This window comes from Pelecanus crispus, chromosome 11 (genome assembly GCF_030463565.1).
Source record: "Pelecanus crispus isolate bPelCri1 chromosome 11, bPelCri1.pri, whole genome shotgun sequence".
NCBI classification, from domain to species: domain Eukaryota; kingdom Metazoa; phylum Chordata; class Aves; order Pelecaniformes; family Pelecanidae; genus Pelecanus; species Pelecanus crispus.
This window is the reverse complement of record NC_134653.1, coordinates 29,924,736-29,947,905: the sequence shown is the minus strand read 5'-3', so window position 1 is coordinate 29,947,905 and position 23,170 is coordinate 29,924,736. Positions and strand designations below refer to the sequence as shown.

Sequence of the window (23,170 nt, the reverse complement as noted above, 5' to 3'; positions counted from 1 at the left end):
GCCCAGTTTGCATGAAGCCCTCCGGTGGGCACCCTGCCAGCGGCCCCACAGGTGCGGGTCACCAGTGGCTGCCGGGGGAGCAGAGAGCAGCGGGGTACTGAGCACCGGGGTGCTCCCAGATGTGGTGGCCACAGCGGTGGTCACAGCTGAGACCCTGCGTTTCCCTCTCCCCCCCTCAGGTCTGGCTGCAGCCCAATGCCCGGGGACTTTGTCCTCTTACCTGGGCAGCTGCTGGTTCTTGTTGGAGTGAGCGGGCTTGTGTTTTGGGCCACAGCAAGGCCCCCACTTTATAGCCTGGCAAGGGCAGACCCCCGGGTGGGCGCACAAAGGAACTGCCAGCTCATCAGTGTCTGCGCGGTCGCCCAGTCATCACATCCTGCAAAACGCTGGGCGAGCTGGAAGCCTCTTCCCGGCCCCATGCCCAGCCGCTGAACCCAGCACTTTCCTTTGTGCCCGCGGCACAACAAAAGACCTGACCGTGCCACTTTGCAGCGCGCGGCAGTACCTGCTGCCTGGCGTGTGGCCACTCCGACAGGGCATATATAGCCCTTGCATGGCCCAGCCTGCATCGGCACGCTGCCCTCCCCTGCCCACCGCCCCAGCGCCGGACCCACACGGGCACCCAGCTCCAGTGCTGCTGCAGCTGGGGAGGGTGCACCAGCCCCGTGCCCCGTGGCTGCACTGTGCTCATTTCTCCCCTCTAAACACTAAATCTCTTGCTTTAAACAGCACTTCATACCTGCAAACGCCTGAGTGCACTGCCCTGAAGATGCCAGGATGCAAGATTTAAATGTTTTGAAATGCTTCAAGAGTTGGGTTTTTTTTCCAAATGATGTGTAATCAAAGCTGACGCTTTCCAAACCATCTCAGTTCCTGAAAATGGTGTTCTCCTTTGAGGATGTCCCTGTTCACTGCGTCCACTGGCATGGACATTAGCTATTTTTTAGCTCATTTAACCTGTGCTGTACTCATTCTATACTATTCCAGGTTTTTCCATCACCACGCTGCACAGTACCAAATCCCACGTGGGGTTTCAGCGCTGTCTCTGACTGACATCAGGTGGAGGGGGCCGTGGGGTGGCTGGCTGGGGACGCGATGGGCACCAATCCCTGCGGTGGCTCAGCCTGCGGTGCCGTCTCCCGCACCCCACAGCCACTCTCTGCACCAGGAGGCACCTTGGGGGGACCTTCTGACTCTCACCGAGCCTCTGATCAGCTGCTCTCCCTGTTTGCCTGCTGTGATCCTGATTGTGTAAATACCTGCATGCTTGTTTCCTCCCGGTCCTTTGCAATATCCCCAGCCTCCCACAGCCTCCAGCACCAGCACTCCCGGGCTTGCTCTTCATCACTGGCAGCAGTAAATCACCCAAGGCTGTGTGTTCAGAAAGCTCAGAGCCCTCAGCTTTGCCATCATCTTTCATTCCCCTCAAGTGTTAAGTGTCAACCAGCAGCGGTGGGATCCAGCTGCACCCTCTGGGCTATTGCCCAAAATCCTGAACAAAAAGCATTTATTGATCCCTTCTTCTTTTCCTGCAGTTTTATGGCGGGCTGTGCCGCACCCGCAGGCATGGCTGGGTGCAGGTGCTGTTGCCCCGTTTCCCCTGGGCACTCCCTGCAGTCTGGTCTCTCACTTTGACACTGGGCAGCTTTTTATGATTCATGACTTTCAATTTGCATTCTTTTTCATGTTTGTTAGACAGATTTCTATTTTAAGCTGCATTCTCTTCCTCTTAGAACCAGTGCGGGTTTTTTAACCCCACTGCCTTGCTTGTGGCTCCCGGGCATTAATCAGCAGGTCTCACCCACCCTCCAGCTTCTTCTGCTTTGCTCCTGGCTCGCCTTCCCTCCCAGCTCCCGGCACCTTTGGACTTGCACATTGGAAAACTGTGCTCGGAGGGAACAAGCTCTGCTCCTGACGGCTGTTCCGTGCTGCTTTGGCTGTTACTCTGAGGACTCAGTAGCCCAGTCAGTGATTTTCCCTGAGACAGTGTTGTGGAAGGGCTGACAGAAGGGATCTGTCCTCGGCAGTTCCTGAGCCCCCCAGACACAAAATCTCTGCCCTCCCCACTGACCATCCCTGCCGCTGGCTGCAGGTGCTTTAGAAAGCCCCTCGCTGCACTGTCCCATCCTGCCCCAGCCCCTTGCTGCACTGTCCCACCCCGGCACAGAGGAGCATGTGGGATGCACGGCTCAAACACAGCAAAGAGTTGCCCAAGCCTCACCCCCAGTGCAGATGGCTGGAGCTGACCCAGCTTGGCCCCAGCAGGCACAGGCACGGGCGCAGCAAGGGGTTTGTTCTGCCCTGGTGAGTCCTGCTGCATGTGGAGCTCCCACTGCTGCCTCCCCTGCCCAGCGCTGAGCGGCACCGTGCCTGCACCCAGCCATGGCCCGGGCTCCATACGACCACGTCCCGGTGCCGGGGCACGTCACGGAGAGCAAGCGAGCTGTGGTCGCTACGCTGGTGGCTGGCAGCAAGCTGACTTTAGCTCAGGCCACAGTGAGAGGCTGGGGGCAACTTGTGCCAAAGGCATATTTGCTGTGGGCTGCAGATGTCAGGGACAGCCAGCGCAGCCCCGCTGCAGCCAGGAGCAGCTGGTTGAATGTGAGACCCCCAGCTGCCATGCTCGCCTGCTCTGTCTCCCCCGCGGTGCCTGGCTGCACGTAGGATGCTCCAGCTCAGCCAGCTAGCAGTTTCCTGGCAAATGCTGTCCCAAAACACAGCACTACCTGGGAACATGGGTTTTGCCACCCAGCCCAACAGCGTCCTTTTGCTGCTGCCCCACTGCTCCCCCTCCGACAGGCAGGCTGTGGGGGTGCCTCTGCAAGGTGCCCAGAACCCTGGACGCTCCCAGCATGACCCCGGGGATGGTTTGGTGGGGGAGGTCACCATGAGCAAAGCTTGACGGCATTTAGGTACCCAAAATGTGGATGCAGCGGGCTCATTCCAGGTCTCTGCGCACAGAGGCAGAAGGCTGCTGCGGTGCTCCCTAAGTCTTGATCTGCATCTTTAGTCCCTCTAATGCCTCTGCAAACGTGCCCCTTGCTTTCCCGTGCACCTGGTCCCCGCTTGTTACGATGCTCCACGGTTGCTGTGTGCTCAACCTGAAAAAGAGCTGCCCTGGCTTTCAGGGAGAGCTGCTCTGCCCTAGCAGGGAGAGCAAGTGCTGCCGCAAGTGGAGATATGTCTTTCCTCCTACTTCCCAGAAATGTGAGAAAACCTCCCTGCACCCCCAGCCGAGGCACGGGGCAGGCAGTGCTGCCCACAGGAGGAGCGCTGCCAGAGCTGGGGGGCATGGTCCCAGCCCAGCTGCAAGCCAGGGCAGGGCTTGCAGCCGGAGCACCGGCAGACCGCAGGGGTGATGCCCCAGCTCTGGAGCTGTGGGGCTGGGTGTCAGAGCCTGTGTCCCGTGGGCCGGGGGAGCGGGAGCGTGGTGTCCCGGCTCATCAGCTTCTTTGCAGCATCGCCTTTGTTCTGCCCGGTCCCTCCTCCCCGCCATGTGCTGAGTTAGGGGTTTCAGTAATGCTCTCCTGGGCTCTGTCTCTATCTGGAGGCTATAAAAACCCAGCTGGAGGGCTGCTGGACATGTCACCTCCCCAGGCACCAGTGCCTCACCCCAGGTAAGCATGGGAGCCTGGCAGCAGCTGCCCCTGCCCCACATGGCTGGGTCCTGGGAGCAGAGCAGTTGCGGGGACCTGTGGAGGAGGATCTGAGAGCCAGGGCTGGACCTCGGTCCGCGGGCATGACCTGGCTGAGGGCCGCGGGGTCCTGTAGCCAGGGTGTGAGACAAGGGCAGCTGCTGGGGACGGGCTGTGGCACTGCTCTGCTGTCACACGCCTCGGTGCGGGGCAACGGTGGCAGGGGGATCAGGGGGCATCACTGGCTGTGGCAGCAGGGCAGGGTGCTGCTGCTCAGTGTGGGCATGCAACCACCTCTGCAGCACTTCTGGCTCAGCGCTGCCATGGCTGCAGCCCCGGGCACTGGCCCTGCCTGCTCGTAGTGAGCACGCCTGGGGACCTGCATGGGGCTGCCTGCACCAGGGCTGCCTGCACGGGGGCTTTGGCTCAGGGATCTGCCTGCAGGAGGAGGAGTCTCCCTGGGCATGGGCAGCTGTGGCCAGCCGTGGGCAGCCCCACGCACAGGCAGGCAGCGTGCTCACCCCACTGCAGTGCTGTGCCGTGCTGTCAGGACGGCTGCCAGGGCCAGGGCTGCCCTGCCAGACACCCGCTGCTCCGCACAGCCTGGATGGCAGCCCTGGGTGTGCTGGGAGAGCCCTGGCCTGTGCTCTGCGCCTGCTCCGCAGTGAAGCTACCCCGTCGCTGCCTCCCATGCCACTAGTGAAGGGGTGTGCACAGGCTCCCAAGGGCAGTTTCATCCGGGCAGAGGATGGAGCGAGCCCTGCAGAGCAGAGCGGGCGGCTGCAGGCTCCTGCCTCCATCTGCTTGCACTGCCCATGCAATGCATCACCTGAAGCCCAGTCCTGGGATGTGGGAGTCCAGCGCAGGGCTGGTGGGTCTGGCCAGGCTGCAGTGGCGAGGCCAGGCTTATGGGGGCCAGTGATGCACCAGCCCCGGGGCAGGCTTTAACGGTCCCGTTCCCCTGTGCAGAGCCACCATGACCCACCACTGCAGGAGATCCTCCGGTCTCTGGAAGGTATGGGAGCCTGGGAAGGACCAGCGACACAGCCTGAGTCCTGCAAACCCCTGGGCATGGGGGTGCAGTGTTTGCTCGGGGCCTCTGCACCCACAGAGCCCCCTGACCTGCACCATCCTCCCCAGATCGTGGTGTGGGATGAGGCTTTCTTCCAGGGCAAGAAGCACGAGTTCACCGCCGACTGCTACAGCACCCCAGAGCACGGCTTCAGCACCGTCCGCTCCTGCAAGATCGAGAGTGGGGCGTGAGTGGGGGTCACAGGGGGCTGCTGCCCCACAGTGTTGTGGGGCCCCACAGATGGAGGGTGGTTGGAGGATGGCGTCTCCAGTGCCTGTTACCACCTGAGCCACAGGGCCACCTCCTCTGGGGAAAGACCTCATCCCCACAGGGTGCAGCGGGCTCTGCCCCGGGTGTGAGCGGGGTGGTGGGGGCCGTGGGGGTCTCACCCCACTTCCCACCCCTGGCAGGTGGGCAGGCTTCGAGCACTGCGGCTTCCAGGGGCAGCAGTTCGTGCTGGAGCGCGGTGAGTACCCGTGCTGGGAGGCATGGAGCGGCAGTAATGCCTACCACGTGGAGAGGATGTGCTCCTTCCGCCCCATCGTCTGCGCTGTGAGTGCCCCCGCCTCGGCTCCCTGCTGTGGGGCTGGTCCCCGGAGCCCACCACCGGGCTGGTCCCCGGAGCCCACCGCCGGCCACCAGCCAGGGGCCGGGCAGGGCAGCCGTGCCAACACCGTGCCCTTCTCGGTGGCAGGACCATGGGCGCAGCAGGCTGATGCTCTTTGAGCAGGAGAATTTCCAGGGCAGGCGAGGGGAGCTGAGCGACGACTGCCCCTCACTGCCTGCCCTGGGCTGGGGCAGCAACGCCGTGGGCTCATTCCTCGTCCGCTCTGGCGCGTGAGTGTCCCGGAGGCTTGCACCCTGCTGGGACCTGGCACCAGGGGCACACACCAGAGCTGAGGATGCTCTGGCAGCTGCCTGCACCCTGCCCGCTGCCAAGCGCCCACAGCATGGGGTGCTTCACGGTGCTGCCAGCCCTGAGCCATTGCCACTCTCTGCTCTGTCGCAGGTGGGTCTGCTCGCAGTACCCAGGGTACCGGGGCTTCCAGTACCTCCTGGAGAGCGACAGCCGTGCGGGCGAGTACAAGCACGTGCGGGAGTGGGGCTCCCACGCACAGACGGGCCAGGTCCAGTCCATCCGCAGGGTCCAGCAGTGACCGCCTGTGCTGGAGCCATCGTGCCGCCGGCCGCATGCCCTGGGCACCATCTCTCCCGCGGGGCAGTGGGTCCAAAGCTCAATAAAGGCTCAGTTGTCCAAGGCGGCACGCTGGCAGTTGGGGAGGGGGTACCGTGAGGGTGTGTGGCTGGGAACGATGCCACGCCTGAGGGCAGGGTGGGGGCTCTGCAGGGGCAAGGATGGGATGGGGAGGATGACCACCCTTTTCTGCCCCTGCAGCCAGCACAGGCATCCACATCTCCCTGTTGCAGGCAGGCGAAGCCCCTGCCCAGTTCACATATGGAGCAGCAATGTGGTGCAATGGCCTGCCCCTAGCCCCCCTGCCAGACCCCAAGGAGCTGCGGGGCCAGGGCATGGTGGTCAGGCCCAGTGCAAGGGTGAGGAGCCGGGTGCTGAGCTGGTGGGAGCAGCAGTGCAGCCCTTGCACAGCGCTGCACATCCCACTGGCGAGGACTGTCTGTTTGTCCCATCCCTGCGCCAGCCTGTCTGCTGGCTCGGGGGCTCTGCAGGACCCACACATCCCTGCCACTGGGCAGACCCCATCTGCTCTGCCAACACCTGCCCAGGGCTGCGCTGCAGCTCCAGCAAGGCTGAGAAAGACACCGTGCGACTGCTGCTGAGCCTCAGCCTTGTTCAGGAGCTGGAAGGAGCTGCAGGATCAAGCAAGCTGAGCTGCATGCTGTGCACACCTCTGCACCCATGCACACACCTGCGTATGCACCCCTGCACTCATGTACACCCACGCACACACCCCTGCACCCACACCAGCTTGCAGCACCCGCTGGCCTCGCAGCACCTCCCATGCCCAGAGCAGAGCAGGGAGCCCAGGGCAGAGGCAGGCGAGCCCCTCTGCCCGCAGCGGTGCAGAGGACCAGGCCAAGCTGTGTGCTAGCCCTGGAGCAGCGAGGTGACACCGTGGGCTTGTGGCTCCGCATTTGCCCCAGCAGCAGAGTGGGTACAGGCAGGGCCTGCTCCTCCCTGCCCAGCCCGGGGCTGTCACTGCAGGAAACCTGGGGCAGCAAGAAGCCATCAGGGGCTTCTTCAGCTCGTGAGGAAACAGCAGTAAACTGAAGCTGAAAATGTGACAGGGAAAGGCTGCTCTGGAAAAATTTCTCATTTCAGAAGAGCTCTGGAGAAAAGGTCTGATGTGATGAAAATGTCCCATTCCTGACATTTGCAGCAGAAGGACCACCATCGGAGACAATGCTGTGCAGGAAGGGATTCTCTCCGCAGGAAATCCTGATTAAAAATGCAGAACAGAAGAAGAAACAAAAAGTTTTGGGATGGGCTGAGTGAAACCCTCCTGCTGCCCCAGGACAAACACATCTGGGGCCGCCAGTCCACGAGACCTGGAGGAGCGGAGCTTCCCGGCCCTCTGCGGCCACATCTGGTGGGGAGCCTGCTCCTGGCCAGCCCACCCTGCCCCTGCCCAGCCCCAGAACCCCAGGGGGACGCGGGGGGCTGGGATTGGGGCCAGTGCTCAGCCAGGCAAGCGGGCAGCTGGTGGCAGGACCTGTGGGTCCCTGGGGATCCGACGGGGACCTGGAGAACGATGCAAGAGCCCAGCAGCTGCAAAGCGCTGCAGAGGGGCCGCCCCAGCCCCCCAGCACCCGGGATGGGGGTCTGCCCTGCTGGGCATGGCCGGCCCGCCCGTGTGCTGGCACTGCGGCCATCCCCAGGCTGGGCTGGTCTCTCTGCCATCCCTTCGTCCCCAGCGAGCATGGATCCTGCGCGCCATGTCCCCAAATGGCTTCTCTGTTGTCCACAAGCGCTGCCTGCCCAGCATCCCCTGCCCCCTGCCCCCTACACCACGTCCCCTGTGCCAACCCCATGGGTATGGGGTGCCCACGCCACCCCAAATGGCTGTGGGGAGCCCCTGCCACCACGGCGGGCCGGTGTCGTGGCAAGGGGTGGACGGTGGCCTTTGCAGCGGGGGCCGTGGCCCGTGGCCACCGTGGCCCGTGGCCACCGTGGCCCGGCCGCAGAGGGGTGGGTGCCCCCGGGGGCTGCCGCAGCAGGCAGCGGTGCGGGGCCGCGGGCAGGCGGGGTGCGGCGGGGGGGGAAGGTGACTCGGCCGCATTTCCAGCATTAAAATTTAATGGGAGTTGCAGCATCCTCCTGCGCCGTAGGTAGGGCCGGGCGGGCCCGGCGGGGGCTGCGGGGAGGAGGAGTTTGCATGGCAATATCTTCCTCAGGGATGCTCTCTGGAAAGCTCCAGCACAAAGAAGCTGCACGGCGGCCAGGAGCGTGCGGAGCCCGGTGGTCCCCGAGCCCAGCCCTCCCTTGGAAATCAGGTAAAGCCGCGCTTACATTTCTCTCTGCTATTCTCCGGATGGCAATGTGGCTCCTCTCCGGGCGCTGGCGGGGTCTGGGGGCGCGGGGGAGCCCCGGGGCCCCCACCTCGGGGCGCGATGCTCGGGCAGGAGCGGGGAGAGATGCCCGGGATGCGGCCGGTCCTGCGGGCACCGCTCCCGGGAGGCTGCGGGGCCGGCGGGTGCTGCTGCTCCCTCTGCTCGGTCTCCAAAAGAAACCCCCCCCCCCCCCCCCCCCCAATATCCTTATTCCCTGGTTATAAATAATTCCCCACGCGAACCCACGCGCAATGGCAGGAGCCACCAACCTCTCCCCGGGGGCACCAGGCTGGGGGCAGCCTGGGCCCCGCTCCCTTGGTTAGGGCCAGGAGCAGCACCCCCTCCACACCATGTCCCTGCCACAGACCCGGCGCGGCGCGGCGATGCCCGGTCCGGACGGTGGCACCCGGGCAGCCTGGCTCCCGCTGGGCACTGTCTGCACCCCCCGTCCCAAAATTAATATTAACTGATGCACCACTTGTTTGTATTTTTTTTTTTTTTTTTCAGAAACTTCATCCAGAATAGGGCTCAAGACAGGTAAATGGATTCTTGCCTGATTTTCAATGCTCCTGGAAGGAAATGTAGCCAAAATGCTGGTTTACTTCTTTGTCTTGAAACCACCATTTTCTCCTAAACCTGGTGATCTTAGGTAGGGGGTTAGAGGAGAGGCTGGGGCCAGCAACCCTCCAGGGTGCTTGAGCACAGCCCTTCCCCCTGCAAAGAGTTAACCTGACAGATGCTACCCAGGCTCCTTTTGGGGAGCCATTTTCTCTCCCTCATTGTCTCACTGCCTTTTGTGTGTGCAATTACATCCTGCCCCAGGGAGCCAGGAGGAGCCCAGAAATAATCAGGTTTTCAGTCGCTTCTGGGCTTGCAGGGAGCCTTTCTCTCCCCCTTTCTGCCAGGGCTGCCCACGCTGCCCAGCCCCGAGAGCCCAGACAAAGGGAGGCAGCGCCCAGCACCGCTGTGGCAGCACCAGAGCCTGGGCTCTGCCCGGTGGCAGTGAGGGACGGGGAGCGCTGGCAGGGCTGAGGGCAGGGGTGTGTTGGCCCCCCTGCTAGGATCTTGGGGGGCTGGGGTGCCCAGATCGCTGCATCTCTGGGCACGGGCAGCAGAGCAGCCAGCACTCTGCCTGCGGTGTGGCAGGAGCACACGGGCAGCTCACGGCGATGGCGTGCCTGCTGTGCATGGGCAGCTTGCCTGCTGCCCTCACCTCCCTGCTCCTGCCTGCGGTGGAGCTTGCTCTCCCTTCCGGCCTCCTCTTTGCTTGAGGGGGTTTTTAGCTCCCGTTTAACCCTAGTGCTGCACCTGGGTGCTCAGCCCCGGGGCACCGTACATGCCACCAACCCCGTGTGGCAATAGGCAGCTCGAGCTCACGGCCACCACGCACAAGATGCATGTTTGGCTAAGTGCTGCTCCCACAAAACTGTTTTTCACCCCTCTGTCTCCTGGGATACGCTTCTTTGCTGGGTGAGAGAGACCATCCTGCAGCGGTCACCCCGTGCAGATGCATCTTGCCTGCCCCACCACAGGCACGTCCCGCTAAGATCCAGGCAGGGAATCCATTTGCCAGAGGCTCGATGGCATCTCTGGTGCCTGCCACTGCCCAGCCCCCTGCTGAGCCTGAGCCTGAGCCCAGCTCCTGCTGCCTGGCCCCACGGCAGCTGGTTTGCAAATGCTGCCTGGACATGCTGGCCCCACGGGAGGGACTGTCCTGCAGGCAGTGCCTGCAACGTGCGGCGACAATGAACGGTGGGAAGCAATAGCAGCTCCGCAGCTGAACTGCAGAGTCATCACGGCCCAGCTCCCCCGGGACCTGTTGCCATCGTGGCTTTTCCACACGGGCAGGGCAGGAGGAGTGCAGACAGCGCAGGCTGGCTGCAGGCACAGGCTGGCATCTGGCTGCTGGCACCGGCCATGTGCGCCCACATCCCAGCGGAGGTGGAGCAGCACCCACTGCAGCACAGCCGTGACTGCCAGCTGCTCCACTACAGCCAGTGCCTGTGGCATGCACAGGAATGAACAACCCAGTTTAACTGCAGGGCAGAAGCAGAGGCAGCAATGGCAGTGGCAGTGGCAGTGGCAGTGGCAGAGGCAGCAGTGGCAGCGGCAGCAGCAGCAGAGGCAGCAGCAGTGGAGAGGCAGCGGCAGTGGCAGGCAGTGCCTGCCCCCAGTGCAGGGAGTTCCAGCAGCAGACGGGGTCAGACAGTTTGGGGCATTGCCATCATTTCTGGTGTGGTCCTTCCCAGTGCCCCCCGTGCCTGGTGGCAGGTCCGGCTCCCCCTGGCTCTGCAAGGGGACAGGCACAGGAGGGAGAGGCGGCATTTCCTTGGGCCCTGGGTGCCCCTGAGCAAGCAGCGGGCAGCCAAGCAAACCCACATAGGGGGCAAGTGCAGGTCCCCACTGGGAGTGTGGGCTGGAGCTCCCCCACTTCTGCCCTGCCTGCCTCTGCCCGCTGCTGCCTGCAGCAGAGTTCAGTGCCAGCTGCCTGCAGCCATGTGAGCTGCTGTGAGCACCTGGGTGCCAAGGGGCAGTGCTGGCTTTGGTGGGCACCCATGGGGCGCGGGGAGCACCCGCTGCAGAAGGCAGCTGGGCATTGCTGCTCCAAGGCAGCGCTAGGACAGGGGTGTTAGTTTGCCTGAGCTGGGAGGACGCTTGGGCCCGTCCCCACTCCCTGGGGCAGCGCAGCCCATGGGAGGGGAGCCGTGCAGGGCAGGCTCAGCTGCTGGCATGGCATCTCCCCTTGCAGAGGTCTTGCATCCCAATCCCGCAGGATCTTGCCCTTCCTTTGCCCGCAGCTTTGGGCAGTGCCCAGCCACCCTGCAGGGACCAGGAGCGGAGCCAGCAGCAGTGGGGTTCTGAGCAGAGGATTTCACCTCAGGGGTTTAATCCTGCAGGGATGGGGAGTTGCAGGGATGGCAGGCGAGCTGAGGGAGGCTCTGCCTGCGTTCCTGCCCTGCCCAGCCCTCCTGCCAGGCTCCCGGCAGCACCACGCATCCCCCACCGGCTCGGCTCGGCTCTGCCTGGGGATGACGGCGCCGCGTTGCTCTCCTTTGCTGCGTTGGTTGCTTTCTTTTGCAGCTGCTAATGACTGACCTGAGGTCTGTTCACACACAGTCCCCTGCGCGGCCGCAGCGGCGGAGCAGCCAGACAGGATGGGGGGACATTGCACGGCACTCGTGTAGCCAGTGACCACAGGTAGGACCCCCGGGGAGGGGGACGTGGACGGTGCCAGCCCCATGCTCTCCCCACCCCTCGCGACCCAGGAGGGCTCTGGGCAGCCGGGAGACAGTCTTCCTCCCCAGGGTCTCCCCCCCTCGCGGGCCCTCCCCAGGTTCCAGCTGGGTCCATGGGGTCACACCGTCCCCAGGGCCACCTGCAAGAGGCAACGCGTCCCCTACACGTGCCCAGTGGTGGGGAGGGGGTGGCCGCCGTGCTGCCTGGGGTCTCACAGCATCTCTGCTCCCCAGCGCCACCGGCCCCAGGGGCACAGCCCCAGCTCCTGCCCAGCCAGACCGGCTGTGCCCGGAGGGGAGCCGGGGCTCAGGAGCCGCCATTGCTGCCCACACACGGATGCCAGACCTGGGCCAGCCCCAGCAGAGCGACCCAGTGCCGGCTGCCATGGTCCAGAGCCACGAGCCCGGCCGCTGCGGGGGATACGGCCGAAGAGATGGTGGCGGCAACACCTGAGGACACGGGTCTGCGTGTGCATGTGGTTTTTCTGCAAGGTGCTGGGGTCCCCTTCCCTCCTGCCGCTCCATCCCAGCCAGACCCAGTGCATGGGTGTCCCCATGTGCCCTCCCCAGCAATGGGCAGGGCATGGACAGGATGAGACCCATCCCCTTCACTGAATGCAATGTAGGAGGAGGGAGAAGGGGAAGGGGACAGGAGCAGAGCTGTGCCAGCTCCTCAAGGAGACATGATGGCCAGAGCCTAAAGGGACCCTCGTTGTCCCCACTGATCCTGCCTGTCCTTCTGTCTGTCAGCAAAATCCCAGTGCTTTCTGCTCTGGAAGTGCCCTGCACTGCCGGTGCCATGTCCCGGTGGGACCCTGCCTCTACTCTGCTTTGAGAAAACACCTGGTTTGTGGAGCAGCCTGGAGCATGGGGAGCATCCCTCCCGAGCAGCCTGTGGCATGGCCCCTGTGAGGCCATGTGGGGCTGACAGTGGTCCCATAAGCGGGTGTGACCATTGCCCCACTGCCCACTCCAGCAAGCATCCTCCAAGCAGGTGGGAGAGCCGGGCGCGCAGTGGGCTGGGGGCTGAGGGCAGACACAGCTCATGGCAGGCTCGTGGCAGGCGTTACAGACCCTTGAGGTCCAAAATGGAGAAGCATCCTTGTGGGGACTAGAGGGAGCTAGTGATGCAGGAGGAATGCAGGGCAGAGGGTGCCCTGGGTGCCCCTTCCCAGCCTTATTTCTCAGGCCATGGTGCAGAGCCGCTGTTCCTGCCACCCCTCAGCAATCAGCACAGCTCAGCCGCCTGCTCCTGCAGGCAGCCGTGCGGAGAGGCAGCTTCTGATGGGGCGGGGGTAAGCTGTTGGGCACCTTTCCTCTGCTCCACGTCATGCTTTTCCCTGCTGGACCTTCTCCCTCCATGGGCAGTGGGGGCTCGGTGGAGACCCAGAGCAGCCGTCACTGTCTCTGCAGAAGCCCTGCTCTCGCAGAGCTGCCTGTAGCCTTGCCCCAGGCACTGTCAGTGATGCTTTCACCACTGTCAGTGATGCTTTCACCCCTTCCCTCTCTCTGCTGCTTCTTCCAGCTCCTTTAGCACCCTTGCCCCTTGCAATGCCAAGCCACAGTCCAGCACTGCTGGGATCGACTCCTCTGTGCAGTCCATCTCTTGCCTTCACTGCTACCGGCGCTGGGAAACACGTGTTGCATGGGGGCACAGGCTGCTCAGTGCATCTTGTACCTCACCAGCGTGGATGATAGGGGCAGATCCCTGCAATGCATTTAATTCAGAGAGTAGGTTATATTATGTAGGCTAAACCCTCCGCTAACACCTTCCCAAATCTCAATCCAGTGGCAAAGCCCAAAAACACCTCCTGCTCTCGCGAGCCGGAGCCCTGCTGCTTCCGCAAGAGCCAAGCAGACCCTTCCCTGGGAAAGCGCTCCTCCACTGGCGGGGGGGCTAACCCGGACCGGCTCTGCATGCTGCCGCTGTGCTCTGATAATAACCTACTAACCTGCCAGGACCCCTGCTGCCCCCTCTGCAAGGGGAGCCGAAGCCCCTGGCAAATGGACTAACCCACTAACCGGCTCCGGCGCATGCCCTACTAACCGGCCTTGTCTCACCTCCCACTAACCGCGGGCAGCCAGCGCTGTCTTTAAAGGGGAACAGAAAAGCTGGGTAAGTACGTTTGTAAGTGCCGGGTGTTGCTGCGTTGGTGACAGGCTGCACAGGCAGGGCTGGGCAGCCCGAGCCCCTGCAGCGGGCAGGAGAAGCAGCTGGCAGCCCCTGCCCCACGCAGGCAGCCCTTGCCGGCACGAGGAGGGGGCTTCTCCCCAGCTCGCCGTGCCCGGGTCTGCCTGTGGAGTCTGCTGCTGACTAGGAGCCTAAAATGGTTTTATCAGCAGAAGCTTTTCAGTTCCTTTTTAAGCCAGTAGATCTCTGTTACTAACACATTCCTGAACTGAATTAAACAAACTAACCGTTGCTGCTTTTCTCTTCATTTCTCTTCCAGTATGTATGTCCTCTAAGTCAGACCAATTGTGCCATGCTTCTGTTACTAACTGCCTGTACTAATCGTTCCTGACTTCTTTCTCTATTGCTACTAACAAATACTCTTTGCACTTTAACTCTCGGATGCTATTTGCCATGACAAATGAACAGTGGCCTCCTCCTGGACTCTTGGTTATTAACCTGCAGCAGCCCAATTTTCAATGCTGCTGAGCATCTTTGCCTCCCATTCGGTGCGATGGAAAGGAAGATGCTCAGGCTGGGGGGGCTTTGAGAATTTCCCTATTGGCCTTCTGTTTCGCAAGAAATTCCATGTGGCTAAATGAGGAAAAGATGCTGAGTGGGAATAGGACAATGCGTAATGGCTGTAAAGGTCCAGCAAACCCAGTTTGCAGAGAGATTCAGCCAAAAAGCGATGCTATTGCCATGAGCCCCACCAGAGCTTGAGCTCGGGGCTCTCCCGGGGCCCCAGTTCACCCGTCATGGGGAATGGTCTCGTGCTGCTCCCTGCATCGGCACGTGGGTGCCGGGGCGGCTGCAGGGCTCTCCTGGGCTCCTCTCTTCACTCCCTTTGTCTCTCCACAGTTTATCTTGTGACCCTGATGCATGCAGAAGCCATTGCTGGCAGCGTGGTCCTGACTAACCGCACGGCGCCGAGGGCTGTGTCTAACTAACCTCTGGGTTGGTACTTGCGGGGTCCCCCCAGCCACCAGCCCAACAGGCAGGAGCGGGCAGCAGGCGGTGGAGGGTGACCCTGCTGCCGGCTGCCTGGCAGAGCCAGGGCGCTGTAGGGCTGGGATGGGGGCAGCCCATGCTTTGCTTTTTGTCTGTCTGTCAGTCAGAGAAATGTCCCCTGCCTCTACAGGGATTCTGCTGGGGTTAAGGCTTCAGGATCTGGCCCATCTGTATGGGTTTGGCATGCAGGCTAGCGATCCGTGGTAAGACACCGTCAGCAGTAAGTGCTGGCTGTACCAGCAGCATTGCTGCGATGACCAGTGGGGCAGAACCAAGCCCTGCGTGCCAGGAGAGGACGCTGGCCCCGTGCTGCTGGCCGGGACAGGGGCTGGCTCATGAGGACGTCCCAGACTGTAGCTGCTGGGGGAACACAGCAGTGGGGCAGCTTGGGGGGGCTGCCTCAACCAAGGGTCAGGGCAGCTCTGCCTGGGGCTTGTATAGATCCGGACAGCATCCAGCTCCGGCTGCTCTCTCTTGGCTTTGGCTTGTGCTCGCTAACCCCATGGCGAGGACCTCCCCAGGTAACCTGGTGTCGCTGGCTGGTTTCAGTCTCACCCGACAGCAGCTCTCCTGCCTGCTGTTGGGAGGCAGAGCCAGAGCGGGGTCCCGTGGGTGGCCGGGTTCATTCCGTGACGCTGCCCATGTCCCCTTGGCATCCCCGCTCTGCATCGAGCACAGCCTGGTCCTGCAGCTGGGGGGGTCTTGCGGGGCTCTCACACTGACGGGGCTCCTCTCCCCACCCAGCTCCATGGCTGCCCGACCTCCACCTTAACCCACTAACCACGCACCTCCCTTTCCTCTGCACGGCTGGCACCAGGGGGGATTTTTGGGCTGATGCTCCTGTGTTTTGATTGAAGGGGGAGGCAGGGCCCTGCTGCGGCCTGGTGGCAGAGGGTCAAGCAGAGGCATGGAGATGGGGAGGGAGGACAAGCTGGGTTGGGCACAGGGCAGGCGGGCACCCGTCAGGGCAGGCAGGTTCAGGGCTCCTGCACAGGTCAGCAGCACCATGAGCATTGGGCTGGCACTGTGGGAGCCCACCCATCGCAAAGGGCTGCCCTCCCTGCCTCCACAGACCCCTCTTTCAGCTCCAGAGCAGCCTTCCAGCCAGCCCTACGCCCAGGGGGACCTCCCCAGGCTGGTTGCCAAGGGGAGTGATGGGACCACGATGCACTGGGCGAGTGTGACCCTGCCCATGGACCCCTTGGTGGGGACAGGCCACCAGAGCCTGCCGGGTGGCTGCTCTCCCCTGCAGAACTACCACTCCTGAACAGAGCGGGGCTGGGGGGTGAGAGAGGCTTCACAAAACAGCCAGGTTGTTCCTTTGCTCTGCCCCACCACCTTGGGGCTCCGTGCCCCTGCTCCCCATTTCCATCAGCTAGGAAAGGAGTCTGTCTCTCTGTCTGTCCGTTCCCCTTTGCTGGTGCCCCCTGAACTCTCTGAAGAGGGGAGGCAGCAGCACAAGCTGGCCGTGATGTGCAGATCCCCCTCTACCAGCTGCAGCAATGGCAGGCGTGGGGCTGGGTCACCCCAGCAGCGATGTGGGCAAAGGTCCGGGGATGGCACCCGGCCCAGGGGTGCACCCTCCTGCCCAGGGCACGCTGGTCAGAGCTGGCCGGGGCTGCCCCAGCTCTGCCAGGACCCCGCTGCTGCCCCATGCCCAGCACGGTGGGAGCAGGCACGGCTGTAGTGGGGCTGGGCACAGGAGTGGGGCTGAGCTCTGGCATGGGGCAAGGATGCTCTGGGGAAGGGGATCCTGGGGCTGCCTCAGTGGTGTGAGTGGGAGTCCCGCGGGTCCCCACGGCCTCGAGGATGGTCCCTACTGCCTGTAAAGTCTGCTGTGAACATGGCAAGTGTGCAAACAGCCTGCAGTCTGGTGTCTTTGTGGGGCGTGGGGGGCTGGGGGACCTGGGCGAGGATGGTCTGGGGGTGCCCCAGCTCCCATGTGCACCACGCCATGGGGGCCAGGCCAGGCGGTTCTCACCGCGGCCATCTCGGCATCCCGCTGAGCAGCCAGGGCCACCCGGCCGGGGCAGGAGGGGACAGAAATGCCACCGTTCCTGGGTGCCCGGGGGGGGGAAGGGGCTTCGCCCCGGGGCAGGGAGGGCGCAGGAGGGGGGTCACCTCCCCGGGCACTGCCGCAGGATGGCCCTGGAGCGGGGAAGTGGCATCAGACGGGGCGGGCAGCACACCCGGGCGGCGCGGGGTGCGGTGCCGGAGCGGCCGGCGGGCACAGTCCCCAAACTGCGCTGACACCCGGGAGCCACGGCGGGGGGGCGCGCCCGGGGTCCCCGGGGGGGCTGGGCGGAGGGGAGCCGCAGGCAGCGCGGGGCCGGGGCGGGCAGCAGCGGGGGGCTGCGGGGGCACCTCCGCCGTGCGGGGCCAGGTCTCTCGGCCGCGGGGGGGGCGTGCCCGGGGTGCAGGGTGCTGCCTGCCCTGCCCGGCCCTGCCCGCGGGGCGCCGGGCGCCCGCCGGTACCGGCCCGGCCCGGGAGGGCGGCGGCAGGTGGAGCTCGTGCTCCAGGAAAGCCCTGCCCGGCGGAGCCCTGCCCGCAGCCCTGCCCGCAGCTCGGCGGTGCCCTGCCCGCAAGCCCTGCCCCGGCAGCCGGCGGCAGAAGCGGGGGCGGGGGGAGCGGTCCAGCCGCCCGTCCCGCCGGGCAGCCCCGGGCGATGTGCCACTGGTGCCCGGGTGCTGCAGAGCTCCCAAACCCCCCGGGAAGGGGCTAACGCCGGCACCCCGGCTGCCCCGCAGCCGCCAGCAGCTCCTGCGGGCTCCTGCCCAGCACGGGGAGATGGGGGGCATGGCAGCGGGGGGACCCCAAACCCGCGTCTGCAGCAACGGCTGCACGAGCGGCAGCGCTGGGGCCTGGCGTGTCCCAGCCTTGCTCCCAGCAGGGTCAGGGTCAGGGTCAGGGTCAGGGTCAGGGTCAGGGTCAGGGTCCCTCCCCGGAGCGGGCAGGGGAGCAGTGGAGGGACCCACCGGAGCTGGCAGAGCGGCAGCCTGCATCCTGCACTGCCCGGGGTAAAGCACAGAGCCACCGCAGCTGTGGAGGAGACCTTTTGGACAGGGTGGCAGCTCCAGCCAGGGGCACGACGGCCACGCAGAGCGGAGATGTGGCCCTTGCCTGGTCCTCTCCTGGGAGGGAGGCTGGAGAGCCACCCGCTGCTGCGGCTGCGGGCAAGGGAGCCCCAGCTCCAGCCCCTGCCCGGCCGTTCCCGGCGGTGCGGGAAGGCAGCAGCCGAACCGTCGTGTTTATTTTCCCCCCAGTAAGCAGCATTTTGACATGTCACAGCAAGTCTCTGAAACACATGTTGACAGAAAATGTGTACAAGCAAGAGAAATGTTGTTCATTTGCATCAAATTGCGAAGCGATTCTGTGAAATTGATACGTGGCATTTCTGTGAGAGGCTGCGAGCAGCACGGGTGCCTCTGCCACCGCAGGCAGGGAGCTGCAGAGAGTCCCCCCGGGAAGGGCTTTGCAGCGGGATTGTGAAAGCCCTGAGCACCACCAGCTTTCCCAAACGCCCCAGTGCTGCCAAGGGACCTGGGGTGGGGGGGGGAGGGGGCAGGGTGCCAGCCCGGTGAGCAGGTCCTGGGGCAGCATGCAGCAAAATGGCCATGTCCAGAGCCTCGAGAATGTGGGAGGCTGCTGCTGCTGTGGGGGGGGACTCAGCCCTGCGAGGTGCACCCACTCCCAGGTCTCTCCCCCTTCTCTTGGTTCTCACCCTGCCTGGCTTTGCCTGTGCTGGCGTTGATCTCTTGAGCAAGTGCACAGAGAGCCCCGGGGGTCACAGGATGCTCACCGGGGATGGATGTAGCTCAGGAGCTGTGAAACATCCCAGTGCCCGCGGCTCTGCCCAAGTCCCAGCTGCACCGCGCTGTGTGGGGAGGTTTAGTGTCTCTGTTCCCAGATCTGCAAAAATGACATTAAAAAAAAATACTAATTTTCCATTTCTCCCCTCCCTACCTTCACTTTGGGAGACAAAGGGAGCCGTGCTCACTCTGCGGGCGCTGGAGGTGGCTGGCAGTGCCAGGGCTGTAACCATGCAATGCACCTGTCACACTGACCCTTGGCGAGGTTTTTCCCAAAGTCCTGGACTTGAATCTGGACAGCGACATGTGTTTGCCATCCCCAGCAGCTCACAGGGACACTGCAGGGGGACTGTGTTTGGCCCGAGCGTCGCAGTGTGGATTGAAATGCGGCTGCACACTCAGCCTCTTGACCTAACCTCATTAGGAAGGTGGAAGTAATAGTAATTAAAATCATGAAGTCCCAAACTGCTCTTCTCTCCTGGTTTAATTTATTTCTGGCCACTTCTCATTCCCACAACTAATGCTCCACCAAGTTAATATTCTGAAAATGATAAAAAGATGGGCAGTGCAAATTGAAATATGTTTCAGGAACTTCCTGTGTGCCTTTTAATGGCGTTTACATCTAGGGCTGTGGTGGTGGCAGCTGGGGAAACACATCTGCATCGGGTAATGCTCTGCCTCCTGCGTTGTGAAGCCCCATTTTGGAGCGAACCCTGCAGAGACCCATGTGCTGCCGGGAGCCGTGCACCACCGGGAGCTGTGCCTGGGACTGCCAGGTGGCCCTGCCCGCTGTCCTGGGAGGCTCTGTGCTGAAATACACCTGGAAACCAGGGGAAAGCAGGGAAGGACCAATGCACCTTAAATGGGAAAACTGTTGTTAGCCGCAAGCATCACCCCGCTGCCGCACACCGTGTGCAGGCAGCGCTGTGCAGGCAGTGCTGTGCAGGCAGCCGCGGCATCTCCCTGTGGGGAGGGTTTCAGCGGGTGCCTTGCTGTCCCGGGCAGTCGGTGTGGCTGCTCGCCTCCAGGCGAGCCTCCATCCTTGAGAGCCGTGGCTGGAATCCACTTGTTTCCCAGATGGTTATGACTATTTCATATCTTGCAGCAAACAGAGCCGAAAGCCATGTGTGGAATAATGAGTAAAGCCGAAGCTTAAGACAGGAGATCCTGGTACATCTTGAAGCAATTAAAATATCAATTACAAACTTCCGCGCATGCAAAGCCACCATCCTTTCTTCTTCCACCTTTGCAGAACAAGGCAGTGGCTGTGACTTGGTTGGGCACCAGCATAAATATTTAAGTCCTGCCTGGAGCAAAGCGTGCCATGGCTGCGCTGGCAGCAGCCCCAGCCACGCGAGCATCACCCCGTGGCACCTCGTGGGGACTCACCTTCCTGGCAGGCGGGGATGCTTTATAAAGGAAAAGCTTCTCGCTTGCGCAGCTGGGTGATCAGTACTGGTGATAGGTCAGCCTGGCTATTCCCAAGTGAGAAGCCCACTAGACAAAAACCCAGTTCCCACCCACCCGGCAGATACAGGTGGCCCCAGCAGCCATGGTGCGTGCGGTGCAGTGGGGAGGGCTGGGGAAGGGCTTGGGGCGATTTCTGGCGAACAGGCTTGGTCCATCCTGCCCTGTGCTGTTTCCCTGGGGCATGGTGCCTTCGGGAGCAGTCACGGATGCTCTGGCCGGCTGTGCTTGGGCTCTCCCTTCTGCCAAGAGCAGGCTCCTGGCCCGCGCTGCTGCACGCTCTCATTAATACGTGGGATTGTAAGGCGATCCATAATTAGATGCTAACTGAGTTTTCTCTAAGTTGGGTGAGGGAAGGTCACCAAGGTAGGACTGGAGTCAGCTTATTGTTATTATCAATCAATAACCTATTTATTTTCCAACATTCCTATTAACCTCTGCAAGCCACTCGCCGTTTCCATTTGAAAGGGCTGTGCAGCCGCTTTGCTGACTGGACAACTCTGATTGAAAATGTAACAGTGACCCGACCCCAAAGGCAGAATCCAATTAAAATCATTTTCATTTGTAGATTAATATTTTTTAACATGTTCTACATTCCTTGCTTCAGCATTTCACACAGGAACTGCTGCCTCATTACGAGCAGCCCGTGTCGATAATGCCATAAGAAAATAATTACAGTTAATTAGACACGGAGACAATAGGACTGTCCTTTTATGGGGAGTGAGGGACAGTGTCCGGGTGTGATGTGGCCACCCCCATGGCGGTGGTGGTGACCGGGATGCTCGTGGCTGGTGGGACAGGGCTACCCTGCTCCCAGAGGAGGAGAGGGACGGGGTGGTCTCAGCGCCTGGCTCCTTGTACCACTCTACAAGCATCGGCCCTGGGCAGGGGGGCGGGTGAGGGTTGCTGGAGGTCCAGCCCACACTGATGGAGGAGACCAGGTGCCCCGGTGATGGGCATGTCACAGCGTGGCAGTTCCTGTCCTTGGCCCCCCGCAGAGCCTCGTGCCGAGCGCTGCCGGGGGATGCAAGAGAGCGCAGTAATTGGCTGATGAAGCTTGGTTTTAATGTAAAGTCTATTATTAATAACGTGACTATGATAATAAAAAGATTAAAATTAAGTTTATGGTTTGCTGACTGCCCTTTCCACACTGTAATCATCTCTCATTCATATTCATGAACCACTCATTAGTAACCACTGCTTACAAGCAGGCTAAACAGCCAAACCATTCAGCAGCCACTATCTCCTTAACTGCTTAACTTGCTCACTGATTACCAACATCAAATTAACTCTGCAGAACAGATCTAATAAGCTTCCTGGTGGCTTCAAACCTCCTTGAAAATTGCTCTGATGTCTCCATGGGGCCCTATTAAAAAAAATTCTTCCCCTGCGAATATTGCGCTCTTAGGCGGGTAATGCATCAGGCTGCAGCTGTGGCGCTGCTGCCGCCCGGTCCCTGCCCGGCAGCGCCGGTGCCCAGCGGGTGCAGCGCCGAGGGTGCACCCCGCAGTGCCGTCACTGGGGCAGCCCCATCGTTGTATGTGGATGTCTTTGCATCGCAAACGGCTGAACTAACGTGCTGTTTTCCTGGGAGTCCACCTGCTGCCCGCTGCCCCGGCTTTTTCCCAAATCTGCCTCCTGACAAGAGACAAGTTTCTTTCTGAGCAGCAGCAGCCACTAAACCCCCGGCCAGGGAGAGCTGTGGGGATGCTGGCTCCCACCCTCCCACCCTCCCCTCGCCCTGGGATACATCGCAGCATCTGCCCAGCCCCAGAGCAGCCCCACATCATTTCCCACCAGCCTCTGCCTCCAGCCCTGATCCTTCATTAAATGCTTCCAAGACTTAATTTGACTATTTGATAGCTCAGGGCTTGCATAACAAAAGAATAAATAAGAACGACCTTTCCATTTAATTACTTTTTTTAGATGTGGGAAATATATCGGCTTTCTGGCAGTGCGGTGTGAAGAGGTTTGGCGGCATTTAGGAGGAGCAGGGGACCAGCCTGATGATGCTCTGTCGCCACAGAGATGGCTGGCCCTGGTCTGGGCCAGGTTTGGGGACACCAGGACTTCCTACACTGCCAGGGGTGGCATGGTGCCGTGGAGGGCAAGCCGTGGGCTGGGAACGATGCTGTGCCGGCAGCTGCCGCACTCGGCATGAAGGATGGGGGTGGCTTCCTGGCAATTAGCTCTGATTAATATTTCAGCGGCGGCCTGGCAGCACGGCCATGGCCATGCAGAGGAATGCTGGCGCCGAGCATCACGGGAGGCGAAGGGGAACCTTCCTCTCTCATTGCCATGGCAACCGCAGCAGAGCGGCTGGAGAGCTGTGAGGGGCGTGGGGCGGGGGGGGATGCATCCCTCCCTGTAAATAGCCCCCCAGCTGGGGTGGCTGCGAAGCCTCCCCCAAAATCCCTGTCTGACAGAGGGATGGATGGGCTGCACCTGGTGAGATGCCACGTGCCCCCCATCACCCAGAGCCCCTCCAGCCCCAGCCCTGCCTGGGGCTCAGGGCAGCGTGCACACATCCAGACCCTCTGCAGCCGGGTGGGATGCGGAGAGCTGGCCCCAGCTCCCCCCCATGCAGTGGGGCTCATCCCCCAGGACAGCGGGCAGAGCTGGCTGCTTCTGCCCTCACCTGGGAAAGGCCCTGGGTGTGCAAGGTGCACACACGGGAGGCTGGACCCCCAGCCCCCTGCCCCGCGTCCCCTGGCCCCCTAGTGAGGGAGCCTCCCACCCCTGCCCAGCACTGCTGGAGCGAGCGAGCGACGCGGCTGCAAATTCCCGCACCCAGCACATATTTTTTGCATGCTGGTGAGTGCGTCTTGCAGCAAGTCAGAGACAGGCGAGATTTAGTAGGCAGGAGGCGGAGAATTTGTGCATCGGTTCCTTGCTTTATGGCACTGGAGTCTGGGAGGTGGAGGCAGGCAGCTGCCGGCAGCGCGTGGTCCCGCAGCCCCACATGGCCACGCTGCGGGTCCCAGCCCCCTCGCTCCGAGGCTGCGAGGAACAAGGACCCTCTGCTTGGTCCCAAGCCCTGGACCCCTGGGGTTAACGCCGTGCTGCCCCTGGAGCCAGCAGCATCCCCCTCCACGGGCAGAGGGGTCGTGGACCATGCTGCATGCCCATCTCCTGCCGCAGGGTGGGCAGAGGACCCTGCAGCCCTGCCCCACACCATCCCTGCCCCACACCATCCCAGCCCTACGCTGTCGCTGCCCCAGGAGCTCATCGCAGCCCCACT

The 23,170-nt window shown here is 62.4% G+C and overlaps 1 protein-coding gene across 1 annotated transcript; it reads left to right on the top strand.

Annotated features, from left to right (window-relative positions):
- Positions 1-4,611: 4,611 nt before the first annotated feature.
- On the top strand, positions 4,612-5,864 carry CRYBA4 (crystallin beta A4). The gene is made up of 5 exons (XM_075719003.1): positions 4,612-4,650; positions 4,776-4,894; positions 5,118-5,259; positions 5,402-5,544; positions 5,717-5,864. The coding sequence occupies exons 1-5, from the start codon at positions 4,612-4,614 to the stop codon at positions 5,862-5,864; spliced, it is 591 nt and encodes a 196-aa protein (XP_075575118.1).
- Positions 5,865-23,170: the final 17,306 nt, after the last annotated feature.